The sequence below is a fragment of the Solenopsis invicta genome, chromosome 16 (genome assembly GCF_016802725.1).
Source record: "Solenopsis invicta isolate M01_SB chromosome 16, UNIL_Sinv_3.0, whole genome shotgun sequence".
Taxonomy (NCBI): domain Eukaryota; kingdom Metazoa; phylum Arthropoda; class Insecta; order Hymenoptera; family Formicidae; genus Solenopsis; species Solenopsis invicta.
Genome location: NC_052679.1, coordinates 9,750,938 through 9,772,423, shown reverse-complemented (window position 1 = coordinate 9,772,423; position 21,486 = coordinate 9,750,938). Strand labels below are relative to the sequence as shown.

Genomic DNA, 21,486 nt, shown 5'->3' with positions numbered 1-21,486 from the left:
TTCGAGGACGAGAATATTCACCTTTCTCCGTATCCTCGACGAGAATCCTCGTCGTCCTGACCGGCCGAGAATTCTTGCCTAACCACGGTTCCAAACCGCACACCTTTACCTCAGCTAATCGCGGCGAGCATCCTCGGCGAATCACATCACCGGCCACGACGAGCATTCTCGTCGAGTTTGTAGGCTAGGTATCCAATCAGTTTGTAGGCTAGGTGGCCAATCAGCTCCGTCCTATTCCCAGGAAAGACCCTTGTAAACCAAAGCACTTCAGGGCATCCGCGCCCTGACGATTTCTTCGCCTCTTTTGCACGAGGCGACTCGAGCGAAACACGGAAACGCTACCGACCAATCCGCGTCCGGCGCCCCGATCAATCCGCGTTCCACGTCTCCCCGATCACCCCAGACACCGTGTCCGTTTAAAATCGCGAATATCTTGTGTCTCGGTAGAGCGGTCGGTCGATATTATCTTTCCGTTATCTCAATTATCTAGTTTCTCGCGTCTATTTAGAGTATCGTTTCTGTTACTTCGAGCGGCGCTTTATATTTTCACTATAACGAGCGTTTCGGCTCCTCGGAAGCGTTTTGTTATTTTGGTACTGAAAGCCAATCACTTTTCCGTTTTGTTACGTTATTCGTTACGAGGCTTCGTCACTATCAAACCATCTTTTCATGTACATATTAAGTTCGCTTAAATCAACATCTAGTTTTTTGTTTTTATCTAACTCCGAGTGCGATTATTTATCCAAACCCGGCAATCCGACGAGTTTATCCGCATCCGCATCCCCGCTTTTCCGACACTGTCCGAAAACCACCAGCGTTACAATACAAAATAACATATTAGTAACTAACGTTTATCTTTGTTCGAACATTTCCGTCCGCCTTGTCACGTTCACATTGACAACAGAGTTTCAATTTTAACGCGTGCAAAAAGCAAGACGAAAAATTTTTCCCTTTTTTCTAATGAGTTTTGTTTACACTTGGAAGAGCACAGAGTTTTGTTATCGGATGCTTAAATGTCGAGGATGCGATTTTGACGGTAACTATCCGAACAAGTCCATCAGCACCAAGGTGCACATTGATGACACCCACAAGGGACCACTTTGACGGAGAGTAGCGTTTGTCCTTGATGAGTACCAACGCTCTTTTTGGTAGAAATTTTTGTGTGCGAGTCCACTTGGATGAAGTTTGCAGATAATGTAAGTATTCAAATAACCAGGGTTGCCAGAAGGATTCGGTTAATTGGCGGAAAAATTGTAGGCATGACAAACGATTTGTTTCCTGGAGCAAAGATTCTGATACGATATTGAGTGCTGATCCTATGAGAAAGTGCCAGGCATTAGCACGGATGCATCTGATGGGTCATCCGAGAGCGCAGCCAGCGGGTGCGAGTTTAATATGACTTCGATTTGAACTAGGAGCGTAGATAGCTTCATAAGTTTATTCTTCATATGTGAGCAAAGCATCGCCGATGACGCGACAGAGATGGAACTTAACTCCAGCCTCTTATTTTCCACCAAAATGAAGGACGGAAGAGAGATTGAATCTCCATGTTACTTCATTGTTGGTAAAAAAGTTTGCGCTATGAGGCCACTCTTGAGAAGAAATGCAAAATAATTTTTTTGAGCTTTGAGTCAGCGCCGATCAGATTGGTGCCACAATTGCTTGTGATGGTTGAGCAGACCACCTCAACATCCGGCGAACCGTTTGTAAGCTGCAATCCTTTGGTAGAATAATCAGTGGCTACCTCGAGATGAATGGTTGATGTACTGAGGCATAGATGATAAAGTAGCCCTTGGATGTCTTAAGGGCCTCGCACATGAAATGCATAACATAACATAAGCACAACATAAGACCGATGGACCAATGAGCATCCAGCATAAAGTCGCCATATTGATTTATATAAAATTCCCATTGGTCCAGAGACCTTACGCTACGCTTATGCTCTGTTATGCATTTCATGTGCGAGGCCCTTTACAGTCTTGTCTTTGGTAAGTTTTAAAGATTGACGGGCCGACATAATCTACGCCTGCGTTATGAAACGGTCGGCTTGGAGTGACGCATGACACCGGGAGTTAGCCGACGAGTTGTTGACCGGCAGCACGCTGTTGAGCATAGATCATGCATCTGCGGATGAACAAGCGGATCGGAGTTTGACTGCTAACGATCCAGAATCTTACTCGAATTGAGGACAACGTTAACTGCGGTCCGCCATGCAGCGTTTTCTTATGATAGTGATCGAGATTTGTTAATTGAGAGCTGCGCGGCAAGATAATCGGGTGTTTTTTAGAAGACACTTCTCCAGCTAGGAGAAGTGAAGCTGTTCACGCAAACAGAGCAGTCCTTGCGTATCGAGAGGAGTGAGACGGAGCGCTTGAAGCAGCAACTTGTTTGTTTGTTCTGAGACGTCAAATCTCAGCCGCGAAGTAAACCTCTTGTGTGAGTTTTACCCACAGAAATAGTGCTGCGTTTATTCTGGAATGAAAATGCCTGGCTAAGCTCGAAACACAGTTGATTTGCGAAAGCGATTGCGGGACCGGAAAAGTCACGCCGTAATGCTGAGCAACAAGGTGAGAGAGGAGTACCTCTTAATGAAATCTCAGAGGTTAAGTTCCGGACTTTCGACGGCGATCGTGCAGGTGACAGAGCGTTCCTTGAAATTGGTAGTGGGGTCGATTATTGAAGTAGAAGTCGTCTAGGGCGTTGATCAATTCCGCAGCCAATCTGAACCAGTCTACTAGAGACAATCAAGTTAGAGGTATTGAAACGAGACGTTAAAATTGTATAAAATTGTTTATCGCAGCCACAGGTTTTCTTCAAGATCTTTCTGGCGCTTATTTCAAATTATTATACAATTGCGGAGACTGCACAAGGACGATCACGCACATGTAACGATCGTGCCTGCACCCGAGCCGAAAGGATGAAGTATCCACGTTGCGCCTTGTGATTGTGCAGTCCTTGTGACGGGCGACATGCAAGTTACACCGTCACAATACATTGAAAAATGTAATTCTTAAGTAACTTAGGAGATCTCTAGTTATAAAATTATACTGCACTCTAACGGAGAAATAAAAAAACCAAGCAGTGTTCCAACTATAAATCGACACTTTATAACACTATGTTACACAGGGTATGACTGTGTTCCATAGCTAGAAAGTATCCATACCGTGACCAGACAGCGTTGAGTTATTATGAATCATAAAGATACACAAGCGGTCATTAATGCCTTCCCTAAAGAGGTTAGGCGCGTTCCAGACACATGCATCGCATCTAGGTGTTTATCACGCATGATTGTTAAATCTGACCAATCTAGCAAATCAAATTTAACAATCATGTGTGATGAACACCTAGATGCGATACGTGTGTCTGGAACGCGCCTAACCTTAGGGAAAACATTAATGACCGCTTGCGTAATAGAGAAAAGATGCCTATAATTTTTTGGTCCTACTAGAAATTAACTTATCTTGAGTTATTGTAAGCATTCTTAAATAATTTTGAATTTTAAGCTAAAAATAATGTAATAACCGATAACAGCACATGACAAGATACATCTAATAATAATTATTGCATAACATTTCATTACATAGTAGCATCTCCGTAAAAAGTTACGTTCCGTTAAACCTCGTAGGTTCATTATACTCCAGGTTTTCCTTACCTATAAGAACCTAGGGTAATGCATTTATATCCATATTCATAGTCCTTCTTTGAGGAATAAGGACTCCTTATTCTTCATTCCACTTTTCCTAAATCTTCCTGACCAAATAAGAAAACTTTGACTGTTTTATCTCAAAAGAAGCGAGCTTCCTTGAGGAGAAGATGCAACTGTAAAAAATTAACTAGCGCACCCGATATATTTTCGGTAATAGGTTATTTCTCCGCTAGTAGCGCTTGCCTCGCGCTATCTGAGCAGTGGTATTGGCTCTTGTCATCACGTAACAAGAGGCAACACTAAGGTAGGTTAGTCATTTGTATCTGTTAGGCGATTGGTTAAAGCGCACGATCGCCGCGCGCCCGTTGTTAGTCATGTTAAACATGCGAGGAGAAACGCTCTCCCGCCATTCTGTGTGAGACCGTTCTGTACGAGAGATCGACCACCATGGTTTCACTATGCGGTGTTAGTAATAAAATGCCTCTTATACCATTGTAGTTCTTGACTATGATTTTTTAGCCCTTCTTGCCAAATACTGATCAACCCTTGCACCTTCTTAACAGACGACGCATAAAATATAAATCAAATATAACCTCTAAAAATTAGTTTATTAAACTTGTTATGTAGCCCCAAAGTTTTGAGCAGGTTGACAACGTGTGTCACAAGTATGAGACACAAATTTAAAAAAAAGTTTACCACACTTCATATGGTTTGTGATTACTTGTGGTATCGCGTTTTAAACTAAAAATGTATGGTTCTGCGCCGAGTAGAGAAATATTACATGTTAAGAATAGAAATTAAAACTTTAAAATCAGTTTCTTTAATAAATAATATAAATTAATAATAATTTATGTTGTATCTTGTATGACATATATATGTCTTACGTTTTGTTTATATTCATTGTGCGTTATGTTCAACATTCATTAAAAAAATTAAATCTAAAAATTTTATTCCTACTCCCAACATCTAATATTTCTCTATTGTAAGGTCTAACGTGTGCAACAACAGCAACGTCTAGCAATCATTATTATTACATGGTTTTTGTTATATCCAGAGATTAAAGATGCTCTGTTCCGCAACGTCAAAGGCACGATAGCTCATACGTTCTAGAACTACAATTTTCCGCTAAGCAGAGAACTTATGCAATTCTCTGCTTATGTCCCTCAGATCGTCTGTGCAGAGCCTCGCTATAACTGATGTTTCCAAAAATTATGTTTATTAACAATTGAGTACCAGTCCCTTCAATGTATCGCAGGGACGATTTGACAATATTTTGAAATATAAAAGTAAAATAGAAAATCTAGTAACGCAAAACACAAAGTATGATAATTGCATCACCAATCTTGCAAACAATTTTTGGAACAAATAAACACGTTCTAACACGTGCAGAGACTTGTTGTTTTGAGATTCGGGATACGAAGAAGTTTTTATTTGCGTAACTTGCGCCGCATGGGAAAACAATCTCAAATTTGTTATGAACGCCATAAAACAATGCTGCTTCTACCCTAGCACAAAGTGTCCTCAGAACGATCCTGAATCCGTTCTGAATGTTCAGGAACGTGAATGGGATGAGTTTAGGGCGTTAGAATATCTCATGACGTACATAAAACGTCCCTAAGAGGTTTACCGTATATATTATAAACATATCAATCACTAGTATGTAATTTATTATTTTGATAACACCCTATGATTTTTTCATGTGCGGGATTATTTTGTTCAGCTATAAATACTCATATTTCTGAACAGCAATATTAACTATTTGACACTTATGCTTGTACTCTTTAGATTTTAAAGTTCAAAATTTTTATTTTGAACACAGTACTATTGAGAAATATAAATATTATCGATAGAAAAAATAAGTCCATGGATGAAAAAACCTAGATCTATATCCCAATAAACAAACAATATTTTTAAATGTTTTTTTAACAAACATTTTATCATACTTAAATTAATTGTTGTATTATATTGATATATTTCTAGTTGCATTCTTACTTAAACCAATAACAAAAGTTATTCCAAAGTTATTCCAGCTATTCAGCATTTATAGAATTCCATAAAAAGAAAACTATAATTTTATCTATGTTTATATAAATAATATGCTTTAATTGTATATGTTTCATCTTTTCAATAATATATAACTGCATACAGTATAACATTTATAAAACTTATAATAACATACAGAATCTTCATGTTTTCCCAAAACAATATATTTTTGTAACATTTTAAAAACATTTTTTTGCGATAAAGAAAATTCCTCTCTCGGAAATTTTTTTTCGAAAATTTCCAAGCGATCATCCATTCAAGTCATGACCCCGGTGAACAATGCTTAATCTCAGCGATTGCTGCGAACTAATCCCTCGTGATGATCTGTGAATACTGTGCTGCTATCTGTCTATAACTGGTAGATTAGGTCAATATACAGGGTGTCAGATAAGGTTTGCTCGTGGTCTCGTGAATTGATAAAGCAAGTCAAACTGAGCAGAAAAGTCCTGTACCATTTTTCAATATTCGCAATAGTTACCAAGATAAAAATTAATAAATTCGGCAAATAAGCACGTACTTTCCCTACCCACCGCATGCGGGAACCGCTCATCGGTCATCAAATCAGCAACAGCCGCGGCAGGCGCGGTGTGAAGTTGGTAACCCATTTAAAAATAAATATTTTAATGTAAGTTCCGTTTGCACCCACAATAGTTCTACAGTTCTTGATAAATTAAAACAATAGATTTGAAAAAAAAATTTAATTTTAAAAATATGTGGTGTCATCTTCCGGTAGCACCCCAAGATACGCAAAAAATATGTATATTAAATCACAAAATTTTATAGTTCTTGAAGAGTTCTATAATTTTTGATAAATTTTAAGAATAGTTCTGCATATTTAGTATTTTTAAACAATTTTTTAATCTGATCGCTGGCACACTATTTATCGTAGAACGCGGTGCTGACAGTTCCGATTGATTTGTTAGAGGATCTTTGCAGTTCTCGCATACTTTGGACTATTTTGAAAAAAGTTCTATCGACTATTTATTTACAAACAATTTTTAAACCTAAACGTTGGTATCTCATCACAAGAGTAAAGTATCGTTTTATTGCGAATTTTGGACAATTCTTTGTCATTTTTCGATAGTTTTACGATAGTTTTGAAGTTTTTTATAAGTTTTGTCAAAAGTTCTGACACTTATAAACTTTTAAACAATTTTTAATCTCACGAGTTGGCACCCCACACAAAAGAAAAGTACTATCTTGAAGCAAGTTTCGTACGACTTTTTAGATGTACTGAAATTATACGATCGGAAAATGCCAAAGAGCCGTTCAGAACCCGCAGTAAAATAGTACTTTACTCTTGTTATAAGATATCTTCATTTGGATTTAAAAATTGTTGAAAAATATGTAAACGCCAGAACGCTTGACGAAACTTATAGAAAGTTTTAGAACAAATCGCAGAACTATCAAAAAATGCCAAAGAGTTGTCCAAAACTCGCAGTAAAATGGTACTTTACTCTTGTTTGGGGTGCCAGCATTTAGGTTTAAAAATTTATAAACGCCGGAACTTTTGACGAAACCTATAGAAAGCTTTAGAACTATTTCAGAACTATAGGAAAATGCCAGTGAGCCGACCAGAACTCGCAGTAAAATGGTACTTTACTTTTGTGATGAGATATTTTATATGGTTTTAATAATTGTGAGATATTTCTGACAAAACACCATGCTTTTGTTGAATGCTTTTAAACTGTTTTATTACAAACGTATTGCTGATTCAACGGATAGCCGAAGAAACGATGTTACTGATTCAACGGTTGGCCGCAAAAAGAGAACGCAATATGCAAACATGTTGCTGCCTCAACGATTACCCGAAGAAAGCGAGAGGAGCCTCGATGAGCTCCCGTACGTGCTATAATAATGTGCCGCTGTTAATTTGATGCACCACTGCTACATTAGCTTTGACTAGAGTATTTTAGAGGTACTCTAGCTTTGACAGTCCTATTGTGCCATCTCTTGGCTTACAATAGACTTAATTAATAAGTATTGACTCCTTATGAGTAATTGATACGTGTTGACGCATTACGATATCTGACCCGATACGTGTTGACACCTTACGATATTCAGTCCGCACCTACAATACTATATCAAAATAGTTTAAAAATATATAAACGTCAAAACTCTTGACGAAACCTATAGAAAGCTTTAGAACTATCACAGTTCTATCGGAAAATGCCAATGAGCCATACAGAATTCGCAGTAAAAAGATACTTTACTCTTGTGTGGGATGCCAGAAATCAGGTTTCAAAATTGTTTAAAAATTTATAAACACGGAAACTTTTAACAAAACTTATATAAAGCTTTAGAACTATCGCAGAATTATCGAAAGATGCTAAAGAGCCGTCCAGAACTCGCATTAAAATGGTACTTTATTCTTATGTGGGGTGCCAGTATTTAAGTTTAAAAATTGTTAAAAATTTATAAACGCTGGAACTTTTGATGAAACTTATAGAAAGCTTTAAAATTAACCCAGAACTATCGAAAAATGCCAAAGAGCCGTCGAGGACTCGCATTAAAATATTACTTTACTCTTGTGTGAGGTGCCAGCATTTAGGTTTAAAAATTACTTAAAAATTTATAAACGGTGAAACTCTTGACGAAACCTATATAAAGCCTTAGAACTGCCGCAGAATTATCGAAAAATGCTAAAGAGCCGTCCAGAACTCGCAGTCAAATAGTACTTTAATCTTGTGATAAAATATGTTATTTGAATTTAAAAATTGTTTAAAAATTTATAAACCCCGGAACTTTTGATGAAACTTATAGAAAGCTTTAAAACTATCGCAGATTTATAGGAAAATTCCAGTGAGTCGTCTAGAACTCGCAGTAAAATGATACTTTACTCTTGTAATGAGATACCAACGTTTAGGTTTAAAAATTGTTTGTAAATAAATAATCGATAGAACTCTTTTCAAAATAGTCAAAAGTATGCAAGAACTACTGAGATCCTCTAAAAAATCGACCGAAACCGTTAGCACCGCGTTCTGCAATGGATAGTGTGCCAGCTGACAGATTAAAAAGTTGTTTAAAAATATTAAATATGCAAAACTATTTTTAAAACTTATCGAGAACTATAAAACTCTTTAGGAATTATAAAATTTTGAGATTTGATTTATTGTTTTTGTAACTTGGCGTGCCAGCACTCAGATTAAAAAATTGTTTAAAAATACTAAATATGCAAAATTATTCTTAAAATTTATCAAAAACTATAGAACTATTCGAAAACTATAAAATTTTTTTATTTAATATATTATTTTGTAACTTAGGGTGCTGTGGGAAGTTGGCACCCCGTATTTTCATAATATATTCATGAAAACAAAAAAATTCACAATAAATTTTTTTGTTCAAATCAACTGAATTATTGTTTTAATCTATCAGAAAGTGTAGAACTATTGTGGGTGCAAACGAAGGTGAGAAGGGAGAAGCAGCAATGGCTGTCTTACCCACTTCACCGTCCCGCCTGCCGCGGCTGCTACTGGTTTGGTGACGGGCGGTTCCCGCATGCGATGGGTAGGGAAAGTACATGCTCATTTGCCGATTTTATTAATTTTTATCTTGGTAACAATTGCGAATATTGAAAAATGGTAGAAAACTTTTCTGCTCAGTTTGACTTGCTCTATCAACTCACGAGACCACGGGCAAACTTTATCAGACACCCTGTATATTGACCTGATTTACCAGTTATAGACACGTACCAGCACAGTGTTCACAGATCATTACGAGGGATCAGTTCGCACCAGTCGATTAAGCAGAGATTAAGCATTGTTCACTGGGGTCATGACTTGAATAGATGACCGCTTGTAAATTTTCGAAAAAAAAATTCCTGAGAGAGGAATTTTCTTTATTGCGAAAAATGTTTTTTTAAATGTTACGCAAATATACTTTCTCGGGAAAACATAAAGATTCTGTATAATATTATGAGTTTTATAGATGTTATACATGTATGTAGTTATGTATGATGAGTATATGTTAAGAACATTTTGCAAGACATGCTCCAAATCAAGGTAGGACGCTGATAGGAAGTTGCACTACATATACGAAGCATATCATAGAACGTGTATTAAATGTTTCAAAAATATCAGTAATCTACTGTTATGAAGACTTCCGTTTCCGGTAGCGAGAGTGATAGTCGTGTGCTTGTAAGGTGTGTTGGTGAGATTATTTTTTTGAGAAGAAGAAGAGCAGGATTGGAGTGTGAGGGGTGAGGGGACGAAGAAGTAGCAGGTGGAGTTGGAAGAATAAGGAATAGGGCAGGGGTAAGGGAATAGTGAGACAAGAGTGATAGTAGCGTTAGGATGGGATTTGGAGGTTAGACGGAAGAGCAGGTATAGAGAATAGAGAGGAAGCAGAAAAGAGGGAGGGTAGCGACATCGGGCGGTGAGAAGCATAGCAGGAGAGAATAAGTGCAATCGCGGGAAATTTTGAATTGGAGTAACTCCTGAGTAACCACTATATTATCTTAGTATATAATTTAGTATTTTTACATTTTATAAACTTAATTGAATTGTTTTCTTAGATTAAAAGTGTGATCATCTTAAATATAAAAAGAGTCATTTTTTTACTAAATACCTTTTAGAACTGCAAAAAGTAGATTATTTAATTAAAAAAAAAAAATTCTCATTTACATTCTATTTACATATTTCAAAAAAAAAAATTAACCCGGCTGCAAGTAAATAAAATTTTTAAATAGGAAAAGTTGGCAGGTTAGAAGAAAGACAAGATGGAGGAAAGAAAGAAGGGAGGGAAAGAAAAGGAAAAGGAAGTGGAGGGCAATGGAGAGGAAAAGAGAAGAGTAAGAAGGCCGAGCAAGGCAGAAAGTCTAATGAGGGAAAGATCAAACAGTGCGCCGCTGCTAGAATTGTTGAAGAGAGGAGAGAAAAGGAAGGGTGAACAGGGGGAGGAGACTAGAGTAGAGGAGAGAGAAATCTTTAAGAGGTGCAATAAGGTAAAGAGATCGCCGGTAAGACAAGAAGAAGGAGGGCTAAGAGAGATATTAAGGAAGGTGAGGGAAGATTTTAAAGAAATAAAAAGTAAATTGAGAGAATTGAGGGACGGTAAAGAAGAGATGAGAGAATGGATGGAGGAAAAGAGGAAAAGAGTAGACAATTTGGAGAGAAGAGTGGAGGATATAGAGAAAGGTAGGGGAAGGGTGGAGAAGGTGACAGGAGGAAGGGAAAAGGATAAAGGGGAAGAGATAGAGCAGATGCAGATAAGAGGAAAGAGTGAAATGAAAGAACTAGAAGAAAGGATGAGGAGACTAGAATTAGAAAGGGAAAAGAGGGAAAGGGAGAAGAGGAAAAGGAATATAATTATAAAGGGGGTAAGAGTAAAGGAGGAGGGAAAGAAAAAATTAAAAAGAGAGATTGAAAAGATAGTGGAGGCAACGGGTGTGGTAGCGAGAGTGGAAGGGGTGAGGAAGATAGGGAATAAAGATAAAGATAAGGGAGGAGGGGTCATGGTATGGGTGAGATTAGCGAGTGTGAGGGAGAAAATTGATGTAATGAAGGGAAAAATAAAGCTGAAGGATAGGAAGGAGTGGATCGTGGACGACTTGACGAAAAAAGAGAGAAGGGTAGAGTGGTGGATAAAGAGGGAAGCAGAAAGGAATAGAAGAAAAGGAAAGAAGGTAAGAATAGGATATATGAAAATGTGGATCGAGGATAAATTGTGGATATGGGGGAGATCAAAGATCAATTAAGGGTATAGAGGGGAAGAGATGTAAGAGAGGAAGAGAGGGGGGAAAGGAGGATAAAGGGAAAGAGGTTTTTTTAGTAGGGGGGTGGGGTAGGAGAGAGGGAGAAGGATGGGAATAAGGGAAATGGAAAATATGATAGAAGGAGGAATAGAAAAAGGAAGGACAGTAAAGAATACAAAATAGGTTTTTGGAACGTGGCAGGTACGGAAAATAAAGAGGAGGACTTTAGGGAGAAATTGAAGGAATGGGATGTGATGTTTTTGAGTGAGACATGGTTACAGAAGAAAGGATGTGAGAGGGTGAAAAGATGGTTACCGAAGGGATACATTTGGGAGGTGCAAGAAGCGGCAAGAAAGAGCAAAAAAGGGAGGACAATGTAGGGAATGATTATGGGGATTAAAGATGGGATAGAAAAAGGAAAAGAGAATAGGGAAAGGAGAGAGGTGGGATTACAGGTGAGTAAAGTCAACTTAGAGGGAGAATAATGGAAACTAGTGGGTGTATATGTGAATGGGGATCTACAGGAAAAAACGAGACAATTAACCTTTAGACGGCCGGAAAGTCTAAATATAGACGCTACGAAGGACTCCCTATTATATAGGTTGTATCGAAGATATAAGTACAATACGAGGTGTGTACAAAAAGTATCGCGAATTTTGAATTTTCGCGGGTTACGTATATTCGAATTTCGATCTTTTTGTGGCGTTATGTTGGTACTCATGTCTCTCACTTATGCCGACAAGCTCGGCCATTTTGAATGTTCACTTAATTGTTGACAGTTGCTTTGCTTGCACGTGTTTTGGATCGTCTTCGATTTTTACCTATTCAAAAAAATAGATCAAAGAACCTGTATCAAATTTTGTGTGAAAAACGAAATTAAGTGCGCGGATGCATTCCGAATGTTGACTGTGGCATACGGAGAAGCTACCTTGGACCGAAGCAACGTTTATCGGTGGTACAAAATGTTCTCAGAAGGCCGAGAAGATGTGAACGACGAAGAGCGTGCCGGACGCCCGAGCACTTCAACAACAGACGAAAAAATTAATGAAGTGGAGAAAATGGTATTGGCCAATCGTCGAATCACCGTTAGAGAAGTTGCTGAGGACCTAAACATATCGATTGGCTCGTGCCATTCGATTTTTATCAATGATTTGGGCATGAGACGGGTCGCCGCGAAATTCGTACCAAAATTGCTCAATTGCGACCAAAAACAGCATCGCATGAACATTGCTAATGAGATGTTGGACTCTGTCCGCGTCGACCCAAATTTGCTCCAGAGGGTCATAACTGGTGGCGAATCGTGGGTTTATGGTTATGACGTGGAAACCAAAGCTCAATCATCTCAATGGAAGCTGCCGCACGAACCAAGACCGAAAAAAGCGCGCCAAGTTCGGTCGAATGTGAAAGTTTTGCTGACAGTTTTCTTCGATTGCAGGGGCGTGGTGCATCATGAGTTCTTGCCACAGGGTAGAACGGTCAATAAGGAATATTACCTGCAAGTTATGCGCAATTTGCGCGAAGCAATCCGCCAGAAACGCCCGGATTTGTGGAAGAACAAAAATTGGCTTTTGCACCACGATAACGCCCCTGCTCACACATCGTTGCTTGTGCGCGACTTTTTGGCCAAAAACAACACACTAATGATGCCGCAGCCACCGTATTCCCCAGATCTGGCCCCCTGTGACTTTTTCTTGTTCCCTAAACTGAAGAGGCCCATGAAAGGACGACGTTACGCTACGCTTGACGAGATAAAGACGGCATCGAAGGAGGAGCTGAACAAGATAAAAAAAAATGATTTTTTGAAGTGCTTCGAAGATTGGAAAAACCGTTGGCACAAGTGTATAATATCTCATAGGGATTACTTTGAAGGGGACAAAATAGATATTCATGAATAAATAAATAATTTTTGAAAAAACACAAAATTCGCGATACTTTTTGAACACACCTCGTATTTCGGGAATTTTCTAAGGGAATTATAATAGGTCCAATGCCGGCCATTTAAAAGTTAAGAGAGTAAATGGAGGAGAGAGAGGAGGGGCTAAGTGTATTAATAGGGGGGGATTTTAATGCGAGAACGGGTAGAGAGGGGGGAGGTATAGGAGCGGAGGAAGAAGGAGGGGTAGGGGAAAGAGAGAGAAATTTAAAAGATGGAAAGATGAATGGAGAGGGAAAGAAATTGTGTGGTTTTTTAAAGGAATTAAGATGGTCAATTCTGAACGGATGCATAAAGGAAGATGAGGAGGGAGAATGGACGTATACTGGAGGGAAGGGGGGGACTGTAATTGACTACGTAATCGGAAATGAGGATACGAGAGGGAAAGTGGTAAAGATGAAGGTGGAGGACTGGGTGGATTCGGATCATCAGCCATTAACTGTGTACGTGAAGGGGGAAGGAAGGGGGGAAGAAAGGATTGGGAAAAGAAAAGGAAGAGAAAGAAGAGGGGTGTGGACGGAAGAGGGAAGGAAGAAATTTGAGGAATACATGGACAAGAGGGATAGTGTTTTGGAGGTGGTTGAGGAGGGTTGGAGGAAATTGAAAAAGAGAGTGGAAGGAGCATTGAAAAGAGTAGAGAAAGAAGAGAAAAAGGTGCGGAGAAGATGGTGGGATATAGAATGTAGGAGTATGAAAAGAGAAGTAAGGGAAGAGTTTAAAAAGTGGAAGAAAAGAGGAGGGAATGGGGAGAAATATAAGGAGATGAGGAAGAGATACAGAGAATATTGTAAGGAAAGGAAAAGAAGGGAAAGAGAAAGAATTGGAAGGTGTAAGAACGGAAGGGGATGTATGGAGGGTAGTAAACAGGGGGAGGAGAAAGAGAAAGAGAGTCACGAAAAGGATCAAAATGAGGGAATGGGACAGACACTTTAGAAAAGTGTTGGGGGGAGTAGAGTGGAGGGTGAGAGAGGAGGTGAGGGGAAGAGAAGGAGTGGTGAAAGATGATATCAGTAGGGAAGAAATAGCAAGGGCGGTAAGTAAACTAAAGGAGGAAAAAGCGGCGGGAGGGGATTGTATCGTAAATGAAGTATGGAAATATGGGGGAAAAGAAATAAAGGAATGGCTGTGGGAAATATGTAACAGAGTGTGGAGAGGAGAGGGGTGGCCGGAGGAGTGGAGGGAGGGGGTGGTAGTGCCGATAGTGAAAAAAGGGGAACGGGAGAGGGTTAAAGAATATAGAGGGATCACGTTAACGCAAACGGCATGCAAGGTGTACGCAACGGTACTTGCGAAGAGATTGAGGGAAGAGGTGGAGAGGAAGAGGATACTCCCACCAAGTCAAACGGCGTTTAGGAGAGGGGTAGGCACAATTGATCAGATTTACGTGCTAAATTATATGATAAATAAGAGGCTGGCAGTAAAAAAAGGCAAGATAGTAGTGCTATTTGTAGATCTGAAAGCTGCGTTTGACTCGGTGGATAGGGAAATCCTCATACAGATGATGAGGGAGAGGGGAGTTAGAGAAAGCTTGGTCGTGAGGTGCGAGGAGGTACTGAAGGAGACCATAAGTAGAGTGAGGGTGGGAGATAAGATAGGGGAAAACTTTTGGACGGGGAAAGGAATAAGACAGGGGTGCCCTCTGAACCCATGCTTATTCACGCTGTTGCTGGCGGATTTGGAGTTAGAGAGGGAGGGATGGGGGGGGTGTGAGGGTAAAGGGAAGGAAAATATACTCGTTAGCGTATGCAGATGATGTGGCAGTGGTTGCAGAGGAGGAGACAGGGATGAAAAGGATGATTAAGGCACTAGAAAGTTACATAGAACGGAAGGGATTAGAGGTCAATATAGAAAAGCCGAAAATAATGAGGTGTAGAAGGGGGGCGGGAGACAGAAAAAGATGGTGTGGAAATGGAAAGGAAGAGAGATAGAAGAGGTGAGAAAATACAAATATCTAGGGTATGTAATGATGGCAAATGGAGGTCAGAAAGAACAGTTTGAGGAGAGAGTTAACAAGGGAGCGATAGTGATGAAAGAAGTGTAGGGGATAGGAAAGAGGAAGTTTGAAAAGGATTGGTCGGGAAGGATATGGTTATTTGATAGATTGGTTTGAACGGTAATGGGATATGGAGTGGAGATATGGGGCTGGAAAGAAAGAGAGAAGGTAGAGAGGATACAGGACAGGTTCTTGAAATGGATTTTGGGGGTTGGGAGGTACACGCCGGGATATATGGTGAGGGAGGAAATGCAGAGAAAAAAGTTGAGGGGGGGGGGCATGGAGTTACAAAAAGAAACTAGGAGAGGGAGGGGGAGGAGAGCTGGCGAGGTTGTGTTTGAAGGAAATGAGAGACAGGGCGAAAGTAGGAAAAGTGGTGGGTAAATGGGAAGAAGAAAGAAGAGATTTTTATGAGAAGAAGAACTGGAACCTAACTGAGATAGAAAAGATGAGAGAGAGGGGAGAGCTGAGGGGGGAAGAGGTAGTGGCAAGAGAGAGTAGGTGGCAGGAGGAGGAAAGATGGGAGAAAATTAGGGGCTCTAGATATAATATATGGTATGGTAGGGTGAAAGGTAAGGGGTTGCCAGAGTACCTAAAGAAGGGATGGAAGGAACAAAGATGGCAGAGAGTGGCAAAATTTAGGTTAGGAGACGGGATGATGGGAAATAGATATTGGGAAGGGGATGAAGAAAGGAAGTGTAGGATATGTGGAGGGGGAATGGAAACTTGGGAGCACGTATGGGAGGAATGCACGAATTGGGGGGTTGAAAAAGGATGGCAGGAGATGGTGGATGAGGTCTTGGGAGAAGACGGGGAGGGAGAGATTTGGATGAGGAGATTAGAGGAGATGAGGGAGGGCGGAGGGTGATTGGGTGTAAATGAGAGTGTGGAAGGAAGAGAGGAAAATGCGGCGGAAACGGAGGTCCGAAGAATGAGTGTGGATGTATGAATGGATGAGTGATCTTTCTCTCTCTCTCATGTGTTGTATAGGATGCGAGGAATAAAATGTTTAAATTTTGTAAGCGGAGCGGAGGTCGGCAGTGTACTCCGCAAGGAATAAAGTACCTTATACCTATATACTATTATGATATTTTTACAATATTCTCAGAATATTTTTGTCCCGTTAGGGATATGTACATATGTCTTGTTAAGGCGATTTTGGAGTTATCTGTATTACTAATGAAAATATTATTTCGTATTTCAAATTACACTTTATGTTGGTTTTATACAGAGTTAGGCATTATTTGAATAATTTTTTATTTACATGATTATTTAAATAAAATTTTATTGGTTATTCGCATCATTTGTCATTTGTATTATTCATGATTTATATTATTCATTATTCGTATTATTGGCAATTATTCGCGTTATTCGTAATTTGTATTATAGATATTGTTTATTATTCGTTTTATTCATTATTCGCATTATTTATTATTTGCATTATTCATTATTCATATTATTGACTATTATTTATTATGCGCGTTATTCATTATTCGCATTATTCTTTATTTGCATTATTTTTATTTGTATTCTGTTTTAATAGCATTATTTTTTCTTCTATCATTATCTGCATATTAATTTCTTTTTTTATTGTTACTATTATATCCAATAAAAGATTAAAAAGGAATAAAATATTTGATAATAGTTTTATATTCTTACCTCATTTTTATCGGCTTTATACGGCCAATTTAAAAGTGCAAATAAATTTATAGAAATGCCACAAAAGTCAAATTTTTACTTTTAATTTAGAGATACATTTGTGGTTATAGTTATTAAAAACATAATAAAATCATTAATAAAATAAAATAAAATATAAAAAGTAAATAAATCTACAATATATAAATAAAATTGTATAAATGTTTGTTTGTTTAAAATCTTAAATCTCCGAAAGTTCTTCTACAAATGCTTTGAAATTTTGACACAACGTTGCATTCAAATACACGCGCGTGTTTTTATATAAAAATTATATACCCACAAAAATTGTATATCGCGCTTTCTTTTTTCTTACTTTTCCATTTAACTAGACTGAGCCACAGCGTGGCGTAGCACAGCTCCAGTAAATAATAAAATAATTAAAAAAATAAGTTAAATAATAAAATTAAAGAGTAAATAAAATAAGTAATAAAATAAATAAAAAACAATAATTTAAATTACTAATTTAAATAAAATTTTATTTATAATTTTTATTTGTATTATGTAAATAATGAATAATGAATAAGATTTTCTTTACGAATAATAAATAAATTTTTATTTAAATAAAAATTTTATTCAAAAATATTTTTATTTGAGATAGACAAATCAATTCTTAAATTAGACAAATATTTGACCGATAATATAAAAACACAAATTAAACGAGAATATCTATAACGGTCGTAGTTAGATCTTAGTGCTTATATTTATTCGTGTAATTTTATGTATTTTTTCACATCTACCATACTTCGCGCCGAATTACTTTTTCGGTTGTAATACAGTTCTAAGTTGAATAAGAATTAGTAATATCACGTTTATTGAATTGAAATTAATTTAATAATACATGATGCTCACTCGCATTTAAATATTAAAACCCTTCTCTTCCTGAAAAAATTGTAAAGAATTTGTTGCAAAAAATAACACTTCAGCCAGGGTTAGTACCTGGGACCTCCCGAATCTCCGGGACGGGTGTTTTGGCTAACTCGACAAAATTTTTATTCAAATAAAATTATTTTTTAATCATAAATAAAATTTTATTCAAAAATATTTTTATTCAAGATAGACAAATAAATTTTTATTTAATAAAAAATTATTCGTTATTCATAAATAAAACTTTATTCGTTATTCATTATTCTTTATTCGAATAATTTCTATCTCTGGTTTTATAGAATTATAATTTCTTTTAAACAATTAAAATACACTGTTAATATATATGACTTTGGTCAATTTTTTGCCAAAAACAGGAAAAGATTATAGATTTTCTTATTGACTTTTATTTTAAAATGGAGATCAAAGCTATCAATTCACTGAAATATTCATTTTGTGATAAAATTGTGCAGCTTACTTATAAGAAATAAAAGCAGAGTCAGATGTAAAGCAATAAATGAATAATGTTAACCCTTTCGCACCCATCCCTAAAGCAATCTTCAGATTTATCCAGATATCAAGCTAATCGATATTTGAACAATAACAACACTTTGATTTCTCCAAAATCATTAATAGGAAAATTAGTAAAAAAGCAAATACCCGTTCTACATTATTAACAACAATAATAAACAGAAAAAGATTTTTTTAAGAGAATTAAATTCAGGCTTAAAAGGGTTAAAATTATAGTTTTAGAATTAAATTTAGTAGCCTAATTTAAGAAAATATGTTTGACAAATTGTGTATATGTGTATGTGAGATTTCGATGAAGTAGTACATGGGTATGTGTGAATGTTTCGTAAATTGTATTTACTGTAAATATTTGTGCAAGACGAATTTAATTAGTAAAACTGCATGACGACACCAGCATTCTCTTAAATGGCGAATAAAGAGATCATAAATATTGAAAATTTCCTAATACAAAAGTTTTTTACATAGATTTTTTAATAATCACCATTTTTGTAGACTTCCTCGTTGACCAACGTCTCTTCATCATCAGTGTCGGGTCCAAGGGATATTGGGGTATACACGATAGACTCTCTAGATCTCATACTGTCTCACCTCAATATAATAAGCCTCTTGTTTTACAGTGCATTCGAGCTGAAATATAAAGTACAGTTATGTTACTTGCGTTAATGCAACTTGAAAGACCGGATTTTATTGAATTTGCTATGAGAATAATTTTGTTTCTTTCCTAATTTCTTTTTATATAGGATACGAGGAATTTTAATTTCTTTAAAACAAAATAAAATATTTCTTTAGAATAAGATTGAAAAAGTTCTCGTAAATAATATGTGTATATGTATATGACAATGGAATATGGTGCAAAAAGAAAGAATTTGAGTCCGAGCGTTTGAAGCAAAAGCAGCATACATCGTGTAAAATAAAATTTTAGACTCTCGCGTGACTACAGAATGACTCGGAGCACCAAATATAGGAAGTGTGGGGATTTCCGCGACATTTTCTTCACAGCGTGTCTCGCGTATTATACAATGTATAAATATCAATCAAACGATAATACACGATTGTATTTAGCTACTACAAAACATTACTCAGATTGTCGAAGTTTGAAAAGATTTTAACCTTTTACATTTTATATGTAACAATTCTGAAAATATTTTGCAAAATTTTGCAAATTGAAATGTTTCTTAAATGTGTCTCATATAGTAAATATACATTCGTGGTATTAAATATTTTATAAATAATATCTACATTTATCATACTAATCAAATTACAAATATTAAATAAAAGTGTGCAATAAATGTACCAAGTATAACATATTTTATAGCTTATATATGTCATAATTTATAACTTCTTTGTATTTGCAATTCAAATTCTGATTATAATAAATTTAAATATTTCTAAAGTAATTTAAATTGAAGAATTAAGGTTTTTTATTAGGTACATTCAAAAAATTATGTCAATATTTTAAAAACGATTCAGCCACTTCAATTTGATAATATTTCAATAAGGTTGAAGAATTTTTCAATAATCTTTCAGCAACTTATATCTACAACTACGATAACATGCAATATTGCATGAATATAACGGTGAAATATTTAAACTGTTACAGTTACGTTGTATAATATTTTTGCAACGTCTCTGCAAGGATACAGCAACATCGAAATGTCCGATTTGTTTCACGAAAACGTTCCTAAAATATGGAAATATTTTGGTGCAGTTGCTGCAATTTTCATTTTGATTTTATTCACAACACATTTATCTCATGTGAAATATATGTACAATATTTTAATTAACATATAGAAATACAAATACATGTCAATACAAAATAACAATGGTTTTTTATTTCGAATAAAAAATTCAAATATCAGTTGTACGGTAAGAAAATACACATATGTATCTTCTTTATTTTGAAAATAAACTAATATGTGTGTATATTTTTATCGTCACGACTGATATACAATTTTTTTATTATATTAGAAATAATAAATCTTCGATATTTCTAGTAACTTTGTCCTGCATTTTTATAAGTTAATTATAAATATTCCAACATCTTTTTTAGGACAGACATTTTTATTTGTCTCAGATTCGACGTAAGAATGATTTTTCCCAGGCGGAAAAATTTCTACGAATTAGGACAAATTTCCATGTTAAATAATGCGCAAATACGAAAAATACGCAATACTAGGATAAACTTTTGTAAATTTTGTAAAAATACACATCTTGGTTTTCACATCATAATAATTGCATCAATATTTAACATAGTATTAAAATATAAACAATCTTCATATTTGCAATAAATAAAAAATAAATACTACTATAAACATTTATTTTTACTTATCACAAATATTTTATACTGTAAACTGACGGAAAAGTTTCTATGAATTAGAACAAATTTCAATATCAAAAAACGCGCAAATGCAAAAAAATACACAATACTAGGATAGTTGAATACTTTTGTGCGACAGAATTTCGTAAAAATATGTAAAATTCTGTACGAATTAGTTTCCTGATAGACAAATTTTGTTAGGTAGGGATGCCATAAAAATTCGAAAATTTTAAACGAGAGATTCTCGAAAATCTCGAGTCTTGAAAAAGTTGTAGAAATTATTCTATTCTTTTGTAAAATATTTCCGAACTGAAATTATGGTAATAATAGAAGATAACAAATTTTAACGAGAATGGCTAGTCAAAAACAGATCTTAATGCTCAATAGTTTTCTAAGAGGATTTACAAATATTTACCAGATTTTCTAAACTGCGCGTTGCATACTTTGCCGAATTTAAAACACAGTATTTAAGAAAAACTCAGAAATGCATATCACAAAAATTATATTGCTAATCAATTTAATAATTTTTAATGCTTACAAGCATCATCCTGGCCGAGATAATGCTTTCAATTGACATAATCGTTTTCGTTATTAAAATGTGGAAAAATTATATTTTTTCGGAATAATTTAATTATTTTAGTAATCTTTCGGAATAATTTAATTATTTTAGTAATATTGCAGGAAATTGTTTTGTCAATTTTTTAATTGACTCTTCAGCAACTTTTCTATAAAATTTCAAGTGCAAAATTTGCTATTCTGAAGCTGTTGAAATATG

General features: G+C 36.2%; 1 protein-coding gene across 10 annotated transcripts in view; it reads right to left on the bottom strand.

The window, feature by feature from the left end:
- Positions 1-21,486, bottom strand: part of LOC105193606 (protein TANC2) — a 160,432-nt gene that overhangs the window by 119,785 nt on the left and 19,161 nt on the right. For 9 of the 10 annotated variants that reach the window (XM_039458190.1, XM_039458189.1, XM_039458177.1 and 6 more), the window contains exon 2: positions 18,876-19,021. In XM_039458190.1, the coding sequence (XP_039314124.1) occupies positions 18,876-18,972 (97 nt within the window). In that variant the 5' untranslated portion in view covers positions 18,973-19,021. Of the gene's footprint in view, positions 1-18,875; positions 19,022-21,486 lie in introns of those variants that run through there. The other variant, XM_039458180.1, reaches the window with a different exon arrangement.